General features: G+C 42.3%; 1 protein-coding gene across 2 annotated transcripts in view; it reads right to left on the bottom strand.

Annotated features, from left to right (window-relative positions):
• The window catches only part of scarf2 (scavenger receptor class F, member 2), a 56461-nt gene extending 42792 nt beyond the window's left edge, over window positions 1-13669 (bottom strand). Inside the window, exons 1-4 of one of the 2 annotated variants that reach the window (XM_052031984.1) lie at window positions 12914-13669; window positions 12160-12218; window positions 11967-12068; window positions 6445-6961 (exon numbers count right to left, since the gene is read on the bottom strand). In XM_052031984.1, coding sequence (XP_051887944.1) covers window positions 6445-6961; window positions 11967-12068; window positions 12160-12218; window positions 12914-13047 — 812 coding nt within the window. In that variant the 5' untranslated portion in view covers window positions 13048-13669. Of the gene's footprint in view, window positions 1-6444; window positions 6962-11966; window positions 12069-12159; window positions 12219-12307; window positions 12356-12913 lie in introns of those variants that run through there. The other variant, XM_052031985.1, reaches the window with a different exon arrangement.
• Window positions 13670-13893: the final 224 nt, after the last annotated feature.

Below are 13893 nucleotides of genomic sequence, written 5' to 3'. Positions count from 1 at the left end.
TCACAACCCTGGCCTCATTGCATTAATATTCTGCACGCCTGCCCACAAACTGCTGCTCGCTGCATGTTTTGATCTGATCTTCCTGTTGTCTAGACTGTGTTCCAGATTGTTTTACATCTTTCTCTGCCTTATTTTGGGATCTTATTTGAAAAGTTCCACATGTTTTTGCTTTAAAGTGCTCACAGCTGTGTCACGTGCCTGGCCTCTGCCTGCTCCCAATCCCTCACCCCAGGAACCCTGTCAGACTTTTATGCAAACTGTGCAGAATCATTTTAATCTTGTATTTGCAATCAGTACCCACAATCTACAAAAGTCTGCTGGTCCAGTTTTACATTAGAAACTGTGGTTCAACTAAGTTAGTAGAGAATGATTTTGTTGTTTGTTTCACAATTTCCTCCACTTGTCTCCTGAATTGGGAATAATTCTTCCTGGAAAACATTTTCCCTGGTGCCAGCAGCCCTCTATCACCGTGATTCAGGGTGGAGCTATTCAACTGTGGAGGCATGACCATTGAGCCAAATCCTTAATCATAACATCCACATTATTGCACTTACCAGCAGGAGTCAGTGAGAGTCATTAAAGCAGGAATCCTGATTTAGATTCCCTACCATTGCTCACCAGCATTGAGCCAAACTGTGATCCAATTGTCACAATGGTTACAATTAAGTAACCTGGTACAGACTGGGTTTAGGAACTCATGCCTTCATTGTCAATACCATGTTGAGCTATTTGTTTTAATTTTATTTATCTTATTTGTTCATGTCACATCATATCTACTGTTTGAACAGTTGCCACAACCAGCTATCCATTTAAGCCAACAGTAAAGGTTTGCACAATTCTAAATTTCTCTTCCCTTCACCCTGTGATTCAGTGACTTTACGGACTGTCCCAGCTCCAACAGAACTCAGTGACTCATCTCCTGTTAGAATGTTACATGAACCAGTTCAATATCTCAGTGGGTATCTTTAACAATTGACACAACCTGGGGAAATGACACTTTAACTGGGTGTTCATGGTGAACATTTTACCGCTGGAACAGACTCATTGTTCTAGCACTGTATATGTTTATAATGCAATAAAATTCTTTTGAGTAGATATTCCATGTGCAAATCCTACCTACAGTTTCAACGTAAGAAAAAGATGCAGAATTAGGCCATTTGGCCCTTTGTTCTTCCTCTGCTAGTCAGCTAGATAATGGCTGATCTTTTAGCTCAGCACCACCTTCCTGCACTAACCACATATCGCTCGATTCCCTAATATCTCAACTGTGTTTATTGTTCGTATTTATTATTACCATGCATATTGCTAATTCTGTGACCTTCCTGCAAACATGAATTCCATTGCACCCCAGTGTATGTGACAATAAACTGGTCTAATCTAATATCTAAAAATCTATCTATCTCTAACATGACATGATAGAATTTTATTTCTAATAGGAAGAGACAAATATACAGAGCAAGGGAGAACACACAAACTCCACACAGACAGCATCGGAGGTTGGGATTGAACCCAGGCTACTGGAGCTGTGAGGCAGCAGATCGACTGTTTTGTCCATAGCAAGTACATTTTTTTTTGCAAAATGGACGTATGCACATAAAAAATGTTAATATGTAACATCTATTGGAATTGGAGAATCATTACAACACAGGAGGCCATTCTGCCTGCTGAGGCTATTCTGCCCAGCGCACACAATCCCACCCTCCAGCTCGTTCCCTGTAGCCCAGCACTACTTTCTCATTCAAATAACTACCCAATAGCCCTTTGAAAGCAATGATTGAATCTGCTTTCATCATATTTTAAGGTAGCGAATCCCAGATCACAACTACTCGCTGCCTAAGTTTTTCCATCAGTGGAAACAGATTCTCCGCTTTTCACATTATTTAGACCTTTCATGATTTTTAAAACCTCTATCCAATCACCTCTGAACCTCTTCTGATGTGTAGAGGACAACCTCACATCCAACACCAAACATAACTGAAGTCACCTCATCCTGGGACCATTTCACCAAATCTTTTCTATTCTTTCACTAAAGTCTTCACAACCTTTCTACAGTGTGGTATCCTTAATACCCTGGTTGTAGCCATACTTGTATTTTAAAGCAGTTGAAACAACCTTTTTGCTTTTGTATGCAATGCTTCTTTTCCAGGATCCAGGATTCTTTTTGCAGTTACTCATTCAACCCGTGTTTCCCTTTCAAGATTTTTGCACATGATATTGCGATGTGTAGGACAGCCTAGAGCAAATAAAACGCTCTGGAATTTGTATCTTAATGACATTCTATTCCAACAATGAAACACTCACTGTGAACCAGAATCATATTCTTGAGGAAACCACTCATAACTTCACTAGAACTCCCAAAAGAATTTGTAAACATATTTACAAGGCTTCTCACAATGCCCAGATGTGATTCTTACTGCATTAAGTTAATGAGGCCTTTGTGCTCCACCAGACCAATAGATCTATAAAAGATGGCACTAAGTGAAATGGAACTGAATTATGTTTCATCACTGTGAACCAGAGCAAGGAATTGACACTATTTTGTATAAATCAGCCCAAGAAATCAAGTTCCTTTCATTGAATCAGCTTGTTTTTATTTGGAGTCAGTGTGGAGGGAGATGATGTCAGTATTCCCTGCCTCGGTAACCAGTGGGGCACCAAACAAGATATGGAAATCAAAAAAGGTACAGATGCTGGAAATCTGAAATAAAAACAGAAAATACTGGAAATACTCAGCAGGTCAGGCAGTAACTGTGGGAAAGAGAAACAGAATTAATGTTTCAAGTCTAGGATCCTTCATCTGAACTGAACAATGTCTATTTTCTAAGTGGAGACATAAGAGACTGCAGATGCTGGAATCTGGAGCAATAAAAGCAGTTTGTTACATTTTCTAGGTACTTAAGTTTGTGTATACCTTATATCCGGCTTCAATGAAGCAAGTTAAGTGAGTAATATTCTCCATTCAATTTTCCTTCTCAGGTTCTTCCTAAGCATTCACTTTAGTGTCAATTGTGCCTCACTTGGTGGTGCTGTTGCCACTGGGCCAGATGGTTAGAGGTTCCAGTCTCAGTCCAGTGATTTACAAGAAAATAGGAGCTGGAAGGGGTCACCTGGCTTCTCAAGCTTGCCCCACCATTCAATCATGGCTGATCTACCCCAGGACTCAATTCCTCTTCTCTGCCAGATCCCCACAGCCCTCAATCCCCTTATCTTTCAAAAATGTTTCTACCTCCACTTTAAATACTTCTGAAGAGCTAGCCTCCATGTGATCCACACTGGTTCTCCCAATGAAGTATTCTGGGAATGCTACGCTGATGAAAGTGCTGTCTTTCAGCCTAGCCATTAAACCGAAGCCCTGTTCCCCTCTCTAGAATAAAGTGAGAGACCTTCCAAAACCATTTCAAAGAAGTTTAGGGATGTTCAACCCAGTGCCCTGGCCAATATTTATCCCTCAACTAGTATCATTGAATTGGATTAACTGGTCAATGTTTAGTTGCACCACCTCACTATTTGTTTCCTAAAGTGACTACATTTTCACTGAAAGGAAAGGATTTGTAATTTTTAGAGACTTTCACATCACTTTAGTGGTATTCCAACATGCTTTTGGCCAATGATTCACGTCTGTGTGGAATCATTCTGGGATATCCCAATTCCCTGAGGATACCATGTAAATGCAAGTATTTCTGTCCTTCTTTGTAATCTCCAACATAATGAAAAGAAGATCAGCTCCTTCTGCTCTGGCATTGGAAGGTTGCTAATTTGGTTTCACAGCAACATTAATCCTGTGGAGGCTAAGACAGGTAACAAGGCCTATCTCGCTCCATTTCATTCCTGCGTCATGTTCAGTTGCCAGTTTAGGCCCCAGTTCCTCAATGAAACTGCGCTGCACTGATGCCACAACAGCTGTGAACTTATCCTTCAGGCAAGATGCATGCAATCAACATAGAAAATTCTGCAAATAGCAGGCCAGGCAGCATCTGCGGAGAGAGAAACAGAGCCAATGTTCTAGGTCGCTTTCAAATGCAGCTTGACCTGCTGAGTAACTCCAGTACTAACTGTTTTATTAACTTCAGATGTCCAGTATCTGATGTGTAACCAACTTTTGATATGGAATATTTTGTCTAAAATTAAGCCATGATGGTGTTACAAGGGGTCACAGGTTCCAAATGATGGAAGACTAGGTCTATTAAGAAGAACCATTCAACCATGGAGAAGAGAATCTTGGGTGTGGCAATGTTGGTTGAAACCACTGAAGTGATTTAAGGAACAGCTGTGTGCTGTGGGGAGGGAACTGTTCCGGATGTATGAGGCAGGATAAACTGAATGTCATTACTCAACCATGTCTGTCTTGTGACTTTATGAATAGCATTATGCAATCAGTGACTTTTATCACCATTACAAACCCTTTTAAAATGACTTCAGGCACACAGTAGTTGATTTTAATGGGTTCACTTCTATCAGGTTGGCCTGGGGTGAATCAAATTTGCAGCCTCAATGAAGGGAGAAGCTGTAAACCCAATCAAATGGAAAGGTAAAAAGCTGCAGACAGAGACTGCTGGAAGTCCTCAACGATCCAGGAAGCAACTGTGGAGAGAGAAGCAGAGTTAACATCTCAGGGTCTGACAAAAGGTCATCAATCTGAAATGCTAACTCTGCTCCTCTCTCCACAGATGCTGCCTGGCCTGCTGAGGACTTCTAGCACTCCCTGTATTAATTTGGCTCTTATGCCTTATTTGATCTCACACATTCCCGGAGCTGTTCAGTAGTTGGATGGGTGATCTATGCTGGTACTCCCATTGAAGTATAATGGGAATGCTACTCTTACGGTGATGCTGTCTTCCAGAATTTCCCCAGCAGAGCATTCACGCAGGGTATAGGGGTACTATAACTCATTCAGCCTTTATTTATTTCAAAATCCAGTCCCATTAGACAACACTTTTCATCTTAATGTGTAAACGTACTGCTCCTACTGATTATTATATCCTGACATAGTCAGTCTTTGAAACATTTTTCTGACAAGTGATGGATTTGGCTGTGGGAGAGGAGTTGCAGGTCAGCCTAACTGGTGGCCATTGAGCTTTGTCCATTACCGTGTTCAAAGAGATAATCTGAGTGTGAACAATGATGTCATTCAGGCAACGTCAAATTGACAGGCTAAAATACACTTGCTCTAATTCCACTCATAATACACTGGATCCTTACAAGAATAAAAAGTATACACATCAGTTAATTAACCCCTTATCTTCTAAGAGTCCAGTGCTTGGGAACTGAGCTTCATTGGTTTGAATTAGTACACAAAGAAGTACACTAATTTTCATCACACGATATAAAATGGTGAAGATAAAACAAAAAATGCATCTAATTATTGGAGATTAAAACTAACTTGATCTTCTGCATCAGACTTGTTAATCCACTACCTAGACTGGAACACTCAACAGTCTTGATAGCATTGAATCCCCTTCTACAAAAATCAAGGGGGTCACCATTGACCATAAACTTGATTGAACCAGCTACCTAATTCCTATGGCTACTCCAGTGGTTCGAGTCTGCGTATCTTGCAGTGAGTGACTGAACTTCTGTCTTGCAGAGCTTTTGGACCATCTATAAAGCCCAAGCCTGGAGTATATTAAATACTCACCACACATCAGACCGAGTACCGCTCCAACAAAACTCAAGATGCTCAAAAACTTCCAGAACAAGAAAGTCCCAGCCATTAACCTAAACACTCATTCTCTGTAGCAGTGGTGGGACATGGCTACAGTGTATAAACAGTCTGCAAGATGGACTCACTAAGACTACATCATCAGCACCTTCTAAACCTGTGACCTCTGTATCTAGAAATACAGAGGTCAGCAGGTGCATGGGTACACTGCCACCAGTACTTTCCCCTCCAAGTCAATTTTTTTCCTGAACTGGAATTATATCACCATTCTTCTATCCTTGTTGGAACAAAATCCTGGCACTCCCAACCCAAATGCATTATGGCATTATGGAGTACCTTTCTCACAAGACTGTAACCATTTAAGAAGTTAGTTCAAAGGGAATTACGTTTGGAAGTTAAATGGTGGCCTTGCTCAGTGATGCATCCCTTGAATGAACACAACATTGTTGTTGTTGGGTGACGTTATTTAGCTGGGCTTATTGATGGGACCTAGAGCTTTAGTCCATCAATGGGCATGGGATTCTTCCACTGGCCCTGTGAGCACCACCTTATCAAATTAAGTTCCTCATTACTCACGTGTGCACCTTTAGCTTTGGATCATGGCAAACTATTGTTAACTTCACTCTGCTTACGTAATGAGTCGAACATGTTCACTCAAAATACGACAAGGAGAAATTATGTCTGCTGTCCTTTGTTGAAGGTCATAAATGTAATGACTTTCCACTTCCATCAAGCACCCAGCTGACCAAAGCAACAGAATCCAGAGCAAACTCTGCAAAGCATACCTCCTTCTGCATCCATGGCCAAAAGATCCGGCTGGACAGGGTTCCGTGCAGTACTTTCCTCTGTATCCAGGATAGCAAGCACATGATCCATTGATAGGGTTGCATTTCCCATGGATGCACTGGCAACGCTCACACCTTGGTCCCCAGAACTTCTCCTTGCACTGGCATCTACCTTGCATCTGGTCACAGGGTGAGTTGTTGCAGAGGCACTGGTTGTGGCAGCTGCGCCCCCACCAGCCCAGCTGGCAGATGCACTTGCCCGTTTTTGGATCGCACTGAGAGTTGGCACTGCAGTAGCAGAGGTTTGAGCAAGTGGAGCCCCACCGGTGTGGTTCGCACTTGCACTTCCCTGTATCCTGGTCACATTTCCCATTGTGGCAGAGGCAGAGTTTGTTGCAGGTTGGCCCCCAGCGGTTGGGGTTGCAGGTGCATTTCCCAGTCGCGTCTGCACAGCGCCCATTTGGGTGGCACAGGCACATCTCCTTACAGTCCGGGCCCCAGAACCGTTCAGGACACTCTGAAAAGTGAAGAGACAGTGGCTTAATCAGTGCTGGGAGAAAGACATCTCACCTGTGACCTGTGTGCACAGATGTTTTGTGAACATTATTATATCTGTAGCTGCATTCAGATACCTAATGTACCAACATAAAACAAGACCGAGTAAAGCCCATTCTCAACTCTTGTAAAATAATTCTCCTGTTATAATGTTCAATTTTACTTTGAGTACCTCAGATTTTTTTTATCCCCATTACTTTAAATATTAGATCATCCCAAATGCTTATCACTCTTCAGTAAAGAAATATGTTCTGTGATGCAACTTAAGTTCACGCCTTTAGATGTTTTGGCCTGAATTTTGCAGAATGGCGTATCTATCAGCCATGATCATATTAAATAGTGAGCAGGGTCAAGGGACCAAGTCCCTACTGCTACTCTTATTGGCAAGTTTGCATTAGTAGTCATCATTATTTTGTGAGAAACTGACAGAAGTTTAGAGATTCCCATGTGTATTGTTGAAAAGGAAGTGCCAAAGTTACATGTTAATGAATGTGTGGACTGGAGCAAGATGATTGTTGCCATGAATAAATGCCAAAGTTAATGAAAATGGTTCTGCCTTCCTGCACATTTTCCAATAGAATCCAGGGAAACCACATGAACTGACAAGACAGTCCTGCATCAAAATACACTAAAGGTCTTTTGGTTTGGTGTGAGGGAGTATTTAATATTGTTTTGAGCCACATTACTGCTTAGTGAACATTCTAAAATACTAATTGTATTGTGATTCTTTTTCACAAACATTTTAAAACATCAGGGAGTTTTATTTTTCGAATAAATATATATTTATAATATTTTATCTTCCATCATAATCTCCTGTAGCTGTCTGAACCATTATTTAAGATGCTATACAATGTTTAAAAATTAAAATTTGATTTCTTCCTTCATGGTTTGTGATGTGTGAACTATTTAGTATGATTGGATGCTCAGCCAGTTTAGTGATTACAGATGCTGGGGATCCAATTGAACTGACTCCTGACAGCAACTGACATCAGCAAAGAGCAAGTTTGTGCCACAGAGAACCTTGTGCGGAGCTTCATTTAAGTCCAGCCACAAACAACATTGTTTCACCACTGACCACAAATCTTTGGACCATTATATCCATTATTGATGCACCTTCAAGTATCAAGCTGAGTTCATTTTCCTAATTCCAGCCATTATTCATTATCTAATCAACCCATTCTGTCATGGTTCCGAGTGCTGGTTCTCAGTTCTGCCCCTTATCCCCATTGATGGTGCCTTGCTGTGCTGCACATGGTTTCCATGCACTGCTATTTGCCTAATGACACACACCTGAGTTCCATCAGGAGACTAGTATAAGAACCCTGGTTTCACAAACACTGGTTGCCAGATTATTGGTCTATCTCTGGGTATACTTTGTCTCCCAGTTGCTTAGAGCTGTTAACTCTAGAGCAGTCCTGGTTTCTCCTAGAACACCCTGTTTCTGTGTCAGGACTCCATCTCAGAGTCCTGAGGCAAGACTCCTTCTGTTTGTCATTCTGCATTTGGTACCGAGGAAGAATCCTGACTCCAGTATCGTTCTGGTGTTCTGCATTTGGGTTCTCTGTGACCTTGCTCCTCGTGTGACATTCATTATATACATTGATACAATTTCTGAATTGTACAGAACCAGTTGTCTACCATTCCTCATCTACTTTATTCATGGCAACAATCATTTTGCTCCAGTCCACACATTCATTAAATCTATGTGTTGTTTTATTTTAAAATTTGCTAATGATAGGAATATTAGGAATAGAAGTAGCTCCTTATTATCTTGAATATTCTTAGATATTTTTCATGATATAGAAGGAAGCCATTCAGCTCACTGAGTCTATGCCAGTTCTCAGAGTAATCTCACCAACCCCATTACTCTATTATTTCCCAGTAATCTCTCTCATGTATCCATCCACTTCTACCACCACCTATACTGGGGGCAATTTACAATGGCCAACTAACCCACCAATCAGCACATCTTTGCGAGGTGGGAGAAAATCAGAGCACCCAGGGGAAACCCGTGTGGTTACAGGAAGAACATGCATAATACACACCCAGACTGCATCAGAGTTCAGGATCAAGCTTTGATCACCAGAGCTGTGTGGCAGCAGCATAACCTGCCGCAACGCTGTTCTACCCTTCGCTTTGCCACTCAATGAGATCATGGCTTAACCGCATTCATCTCTGTTCACCTACTTTTCTTCCTAATCCCGTAACAACCTCACCAAAAAAAACCTAGCAATCGCTATAGGAAGGACGTTGTCATGCTGCACAGCAGATTCACCAGGATGTCGCCTGGATTGGAGGACTTTCATTAATGGAAGAAACTGGATAGGCTGTGTTTATTTTCCCTGGAGCAAAGGAGGCTGAAGTGTGTCCTGATAAATGTACATAAAATTCTAGGAAGCATTGACAATATAGATAATCAGAATCTTTTTCCATGGTAGGGAGATCAAAAACAAGAGGGATTAGTTTTAAGGTGAGAGCAAGGAGTTTTCATGTTTTTTTACACACAGAGTGGTTGATATCTGGTACTCACTGCCAGAGGTGGTGGTGAAGTCAGAAACAATCATTGTATTTAAGAGACACTTAGACAGGCAAATAAGTTGGCAAGGCATAGAAGGATATGGCTCTAATGTGGTCAGCTGAGATAAGTATAGATGGGCAATAAGGTTGGCATTGATATGGTGGGCCGAAGGGCCTGTTTCTGGGCTGTACAACTCTTTGACTTTGAATCACAGTTTTGAACCTGTGCCTCTGCAGCCTTTTGGGAGTGAGCTGTCATGAAAAGATCCTTATGGCATAAAAATGTGCTTCTTGATTTCAGTCCTGAAATCCTAGCTTTAATTTTAATATTATACCCCCCACCCCCTGCCTCCTAAAGCACTATAACCAGACCATGCTTGGAAAACTGTATATGCATTTCATATTGTTGTCTCAGTTTCTAAATCCATATGTATATAATAAATAACAGCAGCCCTAACATAGACTCTGGAGCACCAACTCACCACATCTTATTTGCCTCAGAAGCTCCTGTTTCTTCACACTCTAGTTTTCAGGCACTTCATTCCAGATACCTCTATTCTTCTATTGCTGAATCTCTAATGACTGTCAGCCAACTTCCTTTCAATTACAACTTATTACCAACTCCTGAATAGGCACCAATCCTCCTGGAAAAGAAATCTAACTGAATCAGCCTTGCTGCAGTTCCCATTGAACTCTTGTCTGCTGTGTGAAAATGATGCTAAATCACCAGTACTCATCACTATTTATTTAGGAGAGCAAATATCATTTTAGGCAAAAGGTAAAGGGATGGGAGGGGAAAGGATGAAAAAAATTAGCAGCTGCCTGGAACTCATTGCCTCAGAGGGTGACAGAAACCCTCATCACACTTACAAAACAATATAGTTGAGCACTTGGTGAGACCTAATCTGAAGGTTACGGATGAGAACTAGAAAGTGGAAATGGCCTCAATAAATCTTTTTCAGCTGGTGTGAACAAGAATGGGTTGAATGGATTCAGCCTGTGCTATAAATTTCTATGATTCTAGGATTCTGTCTATTTGTACAAAATTAATCTTTATTTGGCAGGGTTCAGGTAACAAAGAAGTCAACATAATAAAGGACCCCTCCCACCCCAGTGATTCTCTCTTCTCCCATCGGGCAGAAGATACAAAAGTTTGAAAGCACGTACCACCAGATTCAAGGACATTTCTATCCTGCTGCTTTCAGACTCTTGAATGCATCTCTCATATGCTAAAGATGAACTCTTGATCTCCCAATCTACCTCATCATGGCCTTGCACTTTATGTGTTTACATGCACTCCACTTTCTCTGTAGCTGCTACACTATATTCTGTTTTCTTTTTACTGCCTCGCTGTGCTTATGTATGGCATGATCTGCCTGGATGGCATGCACAAAAGACTTTCACTGCATCTCAGTACACATGACAATGATAAACCAATACCAATACATATGGCATAACTGAAGATGTACCTCTACAATCAATTCTGGGCTTCCTCCTATAATGACAGTAAAGTAGATGGGAATGTGCTGTGGTGAGTGTAATGGTTCAGCCAGATACAGAGTAGATGGAGATTTGTAGACCACCCCCTTCCTGACAGTGACAGCATGGTAACACAGTGTGCCAGGACAGACTGGTGCTTGTGCTGCCATGGATGACATTATACTGGCTCAGAACAAATGAAATACCAAAAAAAACATAAGATTAGGAAAAATAAAAGGAATATTTTCTGAGAATTCATGGTATAATTTGAAATCACACTGTTGCTGTATCTGTCAAATGAGCTCTTGTTTGATATGTTTTCTCTCTAGATGGGCTTATGATGGACATTGTATCTGGCCACACATGGGAAATTGCAAGTGTAGACTTACATCTCTTAATCATGCAGTTTGCTCCTTACTTCAGATGTGCTGCCATTTGGAGTGGAGACTTTCTGCCTCTATCTGGGACCACTTCCAAAGTCTCTCTCTCTCTCTCTCTCTCTCTCTCTCTCTTGGTCAGAGATCAATACTAAAAGGTGGCTGAAAACTCAGCATCTATTCACGTCACCCACTGAATATTGTGCTCTGTGTTTAAAAATTAACCCCTGAAAAACTTAAAGATGAATTTTAAACCTTGGTGTTCAAACCAACCCACCAATATCAAATTGCAAATCATCATGTTACTGTTACTAAAACTCCCATTTAGATGATGTAAAGTGACATTAGATAATAGGGTTGCAGCAAGATCACACTATTAAAAAGCAGCAACACATCTACATTATTAGAGAAGGTTATTTTTATCTCGCAGGACCACCGAATAATTGCACAAAATATGGACTATTCACCAAGGTTAGGGTAGCTCATTTTGTAACTGTAGGGAGTGGGTATTTATTCAGCAGGGTAAGGATCCCTCATTATACAACTGTAGGGATTTACCACTTGGTTCACAATAATGGCTCTGGTTTCACTCACTGGTCTCGCAGTTGGCTCCGAAATATCCATGCCTACAGCGGCACTGGTTGGGTCTGACACAGATTTCATTTGCTTTGCAGGTGAAGTTTCCCTGACAGAGAGCTGGAGGGAGAGAGAAGAGAGAACGGTGTCAAGTCACTGGGAAAGATTAACAACCAGGGGAAAATGAAAGAGCATTTGAAAAGTTACTGACCTATTGGACATTCTTGGCCCTGTTGCTTCCACCCAGGGCAACATACACTTGCAGAAGAGCTTTGAGGGGAGAGAAAGAGCAGAAATTTATTGTCATTATTCATAATATTTCATTTGCAACAACAACTGTTTTTAACTCTTCTGCTCACCTATTTTAATGTTGACCCAACTTTCACTGCAAATAAAACAATTCCTAGCTTTAAAACTTCTGCCTCCTCTGTTTCGTCAGGATTTCACAGACCACACCCCAGCTCCCATGGTTTCCAACTACTGCAATAATAACTCTGCTCTCTCTCAGGTCAAACTTTAAGGTTCAGACTCATTCAACCCCAGGACAGAAGTTGGGGGGCTTCAGACCTCGACAGCCCCGGCTCCTTGATCGCCTTCCTTGCTATTATTTTTACCCTTCCACATTTTTGAGAGACCGGCGCCTTGGCTGGCGAAGCAGACAACTAAAACATTAAAACAAACACTCGGAAGAGACAGGGACTATTTGACCTTATCTCCAGATGTGGGTTACAGAGGGTTTCATGCGAGTTCTGATTTGGAGGAGAGGTAGGCGGGTTTTTAGAGCAAGTTTGCTGAAACAACATCTGCCCAAAAGGTTGGAACTGTCCAGATGTTACTCTCCGGGAATGATGTCCCAGAATATTCCCCCTCAGTATCTCCAGCGGGAGACCCAGATCTCAGGAACCCTCCAACTCCCCACCCCACCCCACCTCACCCCCGCTCTTTCCCAATCCCCAATTTCTTACCCTTGTGCCTTGCACACATTCCTACCGCTAGGACTGAGCTCCTGGCTGCGACTCAGAGTCGCCAAAGAGAGCAAGGCAGCCCAAAGGCAGCAGCCGGTGCCCGGATCCATTGTCGGGACAACCCGTCTCAGCATCCCTCACACAGGCAGAGGCAGAGGGGTGGGGTGAGCGGGGTGGGTGAAGAGACTCAGCCGTTAGCCATCCACCATCCCTTCTCACAACCCCCGGAACACGCAGTCCGCTGTCATCCCGCAAGGAGAGCGCAGAGTTTCCCGATCCAGCAGCTTCAAACTGCGAGCATCCTTCAAACTGTAATCCCAGAGAGTAAACGGATCCAAACAAACTCCACAATGAGTGAAGATCAGGGGACTTGTGCCTTTCCAGCCCGCAATCTCGACCTACTTCCACCTCTACATACTCGAAATCGCTGTTAAAAAGCTGCTTCAAACTCGTTATGGCTGATTTTCTTTTCGGAGGAGGGAGAGTTTTGTTTAAATTATTCCATTGCCCTCGGCTCTCCGGGGTTGGACGCAGGTCGTCCTTCCATTCTTTATCCAGTAAATAATTTCCACACACTCCCAGAACTGCATCAAGTTGTCCACTTATTCTTCCCCCCTCGCCTGTGTCCTGGCCGCGGAGTTTTGGCAGCGATAACACAGTCGGGAGGGCAATTCCAGCAGGGGAGGGCTCAGGAAGATAAATTCCTGATTCGTTACCGTATTTCTTGCTCCGGACTTGAGAGGCTGGGGAGCATTCGCTGGCGTGCACACACACACTGACACACACACACACACAATCAATGCAAGGAGAGGTTTTGTTTTTTACCTCTCTGCCGTAAGTTTTATAAATTCTCTTTGACGTGACCTCCCCGGGTTCCTTAAGTCAGGCCAATTCCCAGAGGTGTTGAGGAATTGGCTGCTCTTTACACTCAATCAAGACCTGCGAGTGCAGAGTCTGAACAGCAAACGTTACCGTCGAAG

This window comes from Pristis pectinata, chromosome 17 (assembly GCF_009764475.1).
Source record: "Pristis pectinata isolate sPriPec2 chromosome 17, sPriPec2.1.pri, whole genome shotgun sequence".
In the NCBI taxonomy this organism is placed as follows: domain Eukaryota; kingdom Metazoa; phylum Chordata; class Chondrichthyes; order Rhinopristiformes; family Pristidae; genus Pristis; species Pristis pectinata.
Note: the sequence above shows the minus strand (reverse complement) of the source record. Positions and strands in the feature narration are given on the sequence as shown.